The 7621-nt window shown below is 31.2% G+C and overlaps 1 protein-coding gene across 3 annotated transcripts; it reads left to right on the top strand.

Moving 5' to 3' along the window:
- The first annotated feature begins 266 nt into the window (after positions 1-266).
- Positions 267-7352, top strand: LOC149378713 (protein ZINC INDUCED FACILITATOR-LIKE 1-like). Of its 3 annotated transcripts, XM_089602275.1 has the most exons (17): positions 267-580; positions 1414-1454; positions 1846-1906; positions 2293-2395; positions 2474-2576; positions 2705-2758; positions 2867-2929; positions 4998-5047; positions 5140-5215; positions 5465-5674; positions 5823-5910; positions 6018-6103; positions 6193-6300; positions 6468-6512; positions 6597-6685; positions 6904-6947; positions 7029-7352. In XM_089602275.1, the coding sequence occupies exons 1-17, from the start codon at positions 436-438 to the stop codon at positions 7121-7123; spliced, it is 1461 nt and encodes a 486-aa protein (XP_089458401.1). In that variant the 5' UTR covers positions 267-435; the 3' UTR covers positions 7124-7352. The 3 variants fall into 3 exon arrangements, with proteins under 3 accessions (XP_089458401.1, XP_089458402.1, XP_089458403.1); XM_089602277.1 differs by lacking the exon at positions 1846-1906 and having other exon boundaries at positions 490-580; XM_089602276.1 differs by lacking the exons at positions 6904-6947; positions 7029-7352 and having other exon boundaries at positions 6597-6689.
- Positions 7353-7621: the final 269 nt, after the last annotated feature.

Raw genomic sequence — 7621 nt, 5'->3', positions numbered from 1 at the left:
TTCTTGTTTCGCACCTCTCATAAACCTTCGTATGGTCATGCTTCATTTTTGTTTTGCTTGGGCTTCCGGAAAGTGTATTAAAGATTATGTTCATATCAACTTAAGAAACTTTTAGTCCAATCCAATGTACCAAAGATTTCAGGTTGACCGCATTTATCATGCTTAATTTCACCTTTTTGTTGCAAATTGTAATTAACATTCAAATAAGATGGCTAATTAGCAGCCCGATATTTAGTGTTCAATTTGGGTTTTTCTTCTTTACTTTTATTTTTTATTTTTATGTCTTGAACCTCTTGGTCTTTTCCTTCCCTTGCTGAAATCGCATCTTTTACGAAAGTTTTTAGAGGTCTAAAACAAAAGAGAGCTTCTTCTCTGCCAGCCTAAACGTTGAAAAGGAGACAGAAAGAAAGAAGACATAGCAAAGGAGAAGGAAAGATGGAGAGCGTAGAAGAGACACTGCTGGAAAAAGAGGGCTATTTCCCAGATTGCCCTGGATGTCAGGTTGAAAAGAAGAAACGATCACAGCCAGGCCTTGCGTTCGTTAATGTCTTTCGAATTTGGATCATCGTTCTCGTCAATGGTAACACACCTAGGCCTTTCTTATATATCAATATACTGGCGATGTAGATTTTGTTTCGTAACATTTCAAAATTACCTCATGGTAATTCCCTATGTACCTATAATTTCCATACATTTCACAATTACGTTTTTTTAAAATAATATTGTATATAATTAAGAAAAAGTTAAATAAAATTGTAAGCAGTAAATTTTTTTATAAAAACTAAGATTTATAAAAAAATTGTTATGAAATTAGGTAGCGGCTAGTTTCCATTCTTTTGTTTGTGTTATTGACAAAATACTTATTGTTGTGGTAATGCTTATGGCGGCCATTTCGTATTTTATTGCAAGAATAGTGTACTTAAATTTTATACTATGAAAAAAAAAACGATTTTAAAATTGTAAACAGTTATTTTTTCTTGATTTTTCTTGATGTTTATAATTTTAAAAAAAAAATTAGTTAGATCTATTTTTCTCGATAGAAAATAATTATTTAACATTTGAAAAAAAAGTGCTATTTCAAAAAGAGATTTAAAATAATAGGCCATTATTTCAAAAAAAGTTACCCAATTAATTTTACTGTTATTGTTTAAGTTAAAAAAAAAAATTGGAAAATAATAAGCCGGATTGGAGTACCCGATTTTTTTAACCATCCGTACAATCTAAAACAATTATTTAGCTAATTCGATCCAGTTTGATTTTTTAGGCAGCTCAAAATTATCTAATTTTTTTTTTACATTTATATATAAATATGTTTACTAAATTGTTGTTAATTGTTATATATCAATAGGAGTACGTAAAATCTCTGTAGCGTGCATTTATCGTCTTGACGTGTTTTTTTTTTTTTTTTTGCAGCTTTACCTATATCATCACTCTTTCCTTTTCTATATTTTATGGTGGGTCTCTCTCCTTTTCTTTTTATTTACCAGTCTAATACGATTCCTCTTTTCCTTTCTTTTTTCCACTCGTTTTCTATTGTTTAATTTTTTTTATTTTTATTTTTTTTTGTTTTGCAAAATAGTAATTTTAACTACAGAAAATCGTCAACTGTCAAAAAAATCAATAAGCTCCAAAACTAGTAGAGCCGCCATAACACATTAAACCTCAGCTTCTACATTACATTACAGATTACGTCTTTAATTTGCTAATAAAATTATATAATTATTTTCAGTACCATATAATTACACTACCTGTACTTTGTTGACTCATACAACTTTACCCCCAAAAACTTTTTAATTTCCCCTATATTCAGTTAGGACTTTCTATGTTTATGATTAATACTCGCAGGTAAAAGACTTTAATATTACTGAAAGAGAGGAAGATGTTGGATACTACGCTGGTTTTGTAGGTGAGATCATTAATTTCCGAATCACTTCTTAAATATACGTTGCTGATAATTTATGTGAAGTAAGGTGATTAAACAGTATTTTATATTTTAAAATTTATTTATTCAACAGGTTAAATTTAAACTAATTTCTAAGATATTTTGCTGCAAAATATTTGAGTCACAATTGGAACAAAGTCCGCTTAAAATGAAAAATAAAACATGTTTCTCGGTTTTCTTATATATTAATCCTATACAAATAAACTATAATTTAATTAAAAAAAAATCACTTAAGGCCACCAAAGTTAATGTTTTTCCTTGTTTGAAAAAAGTTATATTTCCACCCACTTTAACTTGAAGGGCTATTAACAAGCCTTTTTTAATTTGTTTTTTTTAATTTTTTTTTTCAGGCGCTTCGTTTATGTTTGGTAGAGCTTTGACGTCCATTTTTTGGGGAGTGATGGCCGATCGTTATGGTCGAAAACCTGTCATTATAATCGGCACTGTTTCAGTGTTAGTGTTTATGCAATGAGTTTGTTCATAATTCTATCCGAATGGAATTGAGTTAACAAATTGTGTCTCCTTTTTCAGGATTATTTTCAACACTCTGTTTGGCCTGAGTGTTAACTATTGGATGGCCATCACGACAAGATTTCTTCTGGGAAGCTTGAATGGTCTACTTGGACCAATTAAGGTGTAAGATTGTCCCTCGAATATAGATATAGAAAATTCATTGGACATTATAACGTTACGGCTTCTATTTGGTGATATTTCTCAAATTTGTTCTTATTTAGGCTCTGACAATTTATGATCAACAAACAGGCTTATGCAGCCGAAATCTTGAATGAGGAACACCATGCTATAGGAATGTCAGCGGTGAGAATCAAATAATTTGCCAAATAATGTCTTTACCACACAAATTTTGAGTTTTTCGAAATAAAATCTGATGGATTAAATTTTGGGAGTGTATTTATATATTCACAGGTTAGTACAGGATGGGCTACAGGATTGGTTATCGGTCCGGCATTGGGAGGTTTCTTTGCCCAGGTATTTTCTTGTCATTTTGAGGCAACAAATTGAATAATTTCAAGTTATGTCTTAATTTACTAAGGCGTAAATATAGGGTACCAATATTTTAGTGATTGAATTTAGAAGAATTCGTTGTAACTAGCTAATATTCTAGCCTATTTTAAGATTATATCCAAAATTTCATTTTTTTTTAAATAACCCATCAAGTAAATTAATTAAAACAGGTAATTGAATTTACTTTGGAAATGCTGAAATAAAATAAATTAACTAAAACAATTTTTTTAATTTACTTCGGCTTGGTGATTTATTTTCTTAATAAAATGAAACTTTGATAACGGGCCTAATTGTCCCTCGAAATTATTAGGGAAAATTTCAAGAGAATAGTGTTTACATTTATAAAATAATATTTGTATTTTTTAAAATCTTTTCAAAATTAGTATTTTTTTTCAAAATGTAAATATTTATTTCAAATGATTTTTCTTAAATATGAAATTATAAACAATAAACAAAGTTAAATAAAGGAAAAAAATAAAAAAAATTATATTAATCAAGCAACTTAAAACGTTTAAGTTGCTATTTATCAACATTTCAAGTTTCTTTGAAAAATAGCCAATAATTTCCACGTATTACTTTTAATAAATACACATTTACAATAATATTCTAAGCAATTTATTCGGACGAAAAAACTTCAATAGCCAGCGTTTGAATTTTTTTAGAACGCATCTATAGACACCGTTTTGACCTTAAATAAAATACTCGACAGTTTGAAGTTTCAAGGTGATTCATGAAGCCATTGTGCGTTAATATTTGATACACACATAAATATGCTACGAAATCTCAATTACTTATTCGTTTTCATGTATTTTTTGACAGACCCAAACCCGACCCATTTATTAATCGTGTCTAGGACTAAAACCCAAACACGACCTACTATTTTTTTGTCAAACCCAGACCCAACCCACTAAGATCCATTTATTAATCGTGTCTCAATGGACCATGTAACCCACGAACCCACTTAGACCCACAGACCCATTTAGACTACTAAACCCATTTGAACACGCGAATCGGTTTAGGCCCTTAGACATGTTTACTTCAAAATATTGAAATCCTCTAAATCAAATTAAATAACAAATTAGTCAGAATAAGTAATTAATAAAAATACTCCATATAATCAACTAAGCCACCAACATAATATTTTTACTACAAAAGATAAGTTCAAACACAATCCATTGGTTCATTATGAGTCTTTATCGTGTTTACCCATTAACAACCCATTTAATATTCGTGTCTAATTGGGCCCCAATGGGTTGTCGTGTTCGTGTCGTGTTCACCCGTTATTTAATCGTGTTAATCGTGTTCGACACGGATTGACTCAGATCCATTTTAGGTCGACCCAAACCCATTTACACCGTGTCGTAACCGTGTCGTGTCTCGTGTACGGCCCAAATTGCCACCCCTAACCATAATGGTATTGTTGAATTTAGGGTCCAGCGGCTATATAGCCCAATAGAACTTAAGCTACAAAATAGTCATAGTTTGCTAACTATAAGCAAACTAGTCCAAGTAAGATTAATCTAGGTTGGATTAAATTTAATCCCAACAAACTATAAAGACAAAATGTAAGCTTTATGAAGACTGAATTAAAATTAATCGAGACAAGATTAAATTTAATGAAAACCTGTACTCTCAATTGGCTATTTTGCTATACTTAATGAAACTATGACTATTTTGCAAAAGTCATAGTTTGAATTGACTATTTCATACCATTTTTCCTTGAATTTATTGACAAATGGTTAGATTAAAAAATTAACTAAATATTAGCTATTTTACAAAATTAATATTTGATAATGACTACTTTGCAACACTACTTTTTTTATGTTGTTGTTGTTGTAAACATAAAAAAAAATGGTTGTGTTCAACTTAAAAAACACTATTTGCGATAATATTTTTAGACGGACTAGACTTGCGAATAGTTCAAATAAAACACTATCACATGTAATTTCTATAATTTTATTTAATTTTTTTATTATGTCACTTTGTATTTATAATTTATATTGATTTGATTTATATTTTTTCTTATAATCAGCCAGCAGAGAAGTACCCTAGTATATTTCCCCGCGATTCATTTTTTGGAAGGTACGTTCTCTCTCTCTCTCTCTCTCTCTCTCTCTCTCTCTCTCTCTATTTATCGATCTTTATCTCTTTTTAACATAATTCTTATTTTGCAGATTCCCGTACTTCTTGCCTTGCCTTTGCATATGTGTCTTCGCAATTGTAGTCTTGATATTATCATTTTCTCTCCCGGTATGTAAAACATTTATTCTTCTTGTACTCTTCTGGTAAATAAACCTGATCACAATTGTTTATTACCACATTTGAAAAATCATTTTGTTCTTCTAAAAAAGTTGTCAACGGAACGTAATTGAGATGTGAACTATAAGAATATGATATAAAATATTTTGTTTAGATTGAAATTTGTTAAAAAAAAGAAATAAACGTTTATATTAAGTTAAGTTTCTTTTCAAGCTACCCAATATACTTGAATTATTTTAGGAGACACTACATAAGCATCCCGGGATGATAAAAGCAGTTGATTCGTTGGACACATTTGAAACAACGTCGTGTAGTTTGACCGATGGTCAAAGTGTTAAAATCGTCGATCCGGAGCAAAAATCCGAGACAAGCCTACTTAGGAACTGGCCTTTGATGTCTTCAATCATTGTTTATTGCATGTTCTCACTTCATGAAATGGCCTTTAGTGAGGTACTCAACTTTTCTCATTCTTCTTACAATTTTGTGAACTTTTATAAAAACTTCAACTACCAATAATAACAATTTATATAGACCGAATTATACTTTCCTTGAGTGTTTATGAACCTTTGATTTTTTTTTTCTTTCTTTATCTTTCTAGGTTTTTTCATTATGGGCCGTGAGCCCGCGAAAATTCGGTGGCTTAAGCTACACGACACAATTGGTTGGTGAAGTTCTTGCTATAACAGGTGCTACATTTACAAATTCTCTCACGCAATTTTTTTTTTCGTCACACGAATCAAACATCGAAAACGTGGATAGCGCCAAACTATTAACATCAAACTTGAAATTCCAGGGTTTTCTCTATTCGGATTCCAGATGTTTCTTTACCCAATTCTAGAAAGGGCTTTTGGTACGGTACAAGTTTGTCGCTTCGCCGGGGTAACTTGTTTTATCCTATACATTGCATTTACTATTATAATCTATTCTCTTGCTGTAGATTTTACAAATAGTTTTTCCCGCCATTGCAGCTATTAGCGCTACCTTTAGTTTCAAGTTTCCCATTCATCGCGTTGTTGTCAGGAACAACACTTTTCTTGGTGTTGAATGTCGCTTCTGTCGCAAAAAGTTTATTAGCCGTAAGTGATATAAGAAATAGAGTAGTATTTCTTTTCGATACTACTCATGAAATTGGTTTTGCCAATTATGGAAATGCCGTCTCCTAATCAAAATAAGACGAATATTTTAATGTGATCTTCTTAATTTCTCTCATGTTACTCACGGACAAATATTTTAATGTGATCAGGCCTCTTGTATAACTAGTTTGTTCATCCTCCAAAACAAGGCTGTGGTAAGGGTTTATTGTTTAGAAATGTCTTATGTTTCTAGCTAATTAATAGCCAACAGTTAGGCTAATTAATTTTATATATAACAGGCCCAAAAACAACGTGGAGCTGCTAACGGACTCTCAATGACCCTAATGTCTATTTGTAAGGCTATCGGCCCAGCTGTCGGCGGTGCACTGTGAGTTTATTGATCCATTTTTTTAGTAATATACTGTTATTACTGGTAGTAATTTTGCCAAACAAATTATTTAACCATAATTTAATCCGTCTTTGGAGTGCTATCTATGTCTTCTCTGCATTTCACATATAAAAAAAGTGTCATTAGTGCAAGTACAAAATAGTCGAGTTGTAACATAGCTGATTGTTGTTATCTTTTTAATGGCATTTTTAAAACAGGCTTTCATGGGCGGAAAGTCGTCAAGATGCTTCGTTCCTCCCAGGTACTTGTTCTAAACGTTTCACAAGCTCCCCAAAAGCGACTTAATTAGACAATAACAGTTATATATATAATCCTAATGCAGGTACTCATATGATATTCTTCATCCTGAACGTCTTTGTGGCAATTGGGGTGTTGATGACATTCAAGCCATTCTTAGCAATTAGAACACCAACATGAAGATGAAGACGATTTATATGTAGCCAATACAGAAATAAATGTTTTGATCTCATGTCATGGCAATAATTACCAGATAGTATTTACCTATATGTGGTCGGGTATGCTTTATTAATGCTTGAGCTACATAGAAAACAACGAACTATAGTCTATATATAACCCGGACTTTCTCAATTATGAAAACCTAATGGCGCGAAGTGTAAAAGCAAAAGCTAAGTAAACTAAAAGGTTGTTGGTGCAAAGCCTGTTAATTTGGCTATGATGCAAAATCAAGTATATAACGAGTTACGTACATGTCACGAGCGCACCAATAATGCATATATATATATATATATATATATATATATATATATATATATATATATTGTGGGAATTTAATACCGTGACTGAAGTATTTTTGGATGGCAAAACAGGGACAACACAGCAACTTCCACACAAATTACAGCCCTAATTATTTCCGGTCCAAGATTTTAATAAAGAACCAATTAGAACAGAAATTAT

The sequence above is a fragment of the Urtica dioica genome, chromosome 12 (assembly GCF_054948205.1).
Source record: "Urtica dioica subsp. dioica isolate 48M chromosome 12, U.dioica_male_clone48M_v1_H2, whole genome shotgun sequence".
Taxonomy (NCBI): domain Eukaryota; kingdom Viridiplantae; phylum Streptophyta; class Magnoliopsida; order Rosales; family Urticaceae; genus Urtica; species Urtica dioica.
Note: the sequence above shows the minus strand (reverse complement) of the source record. Positions and strands in the feature narration are given on the sequence as shown.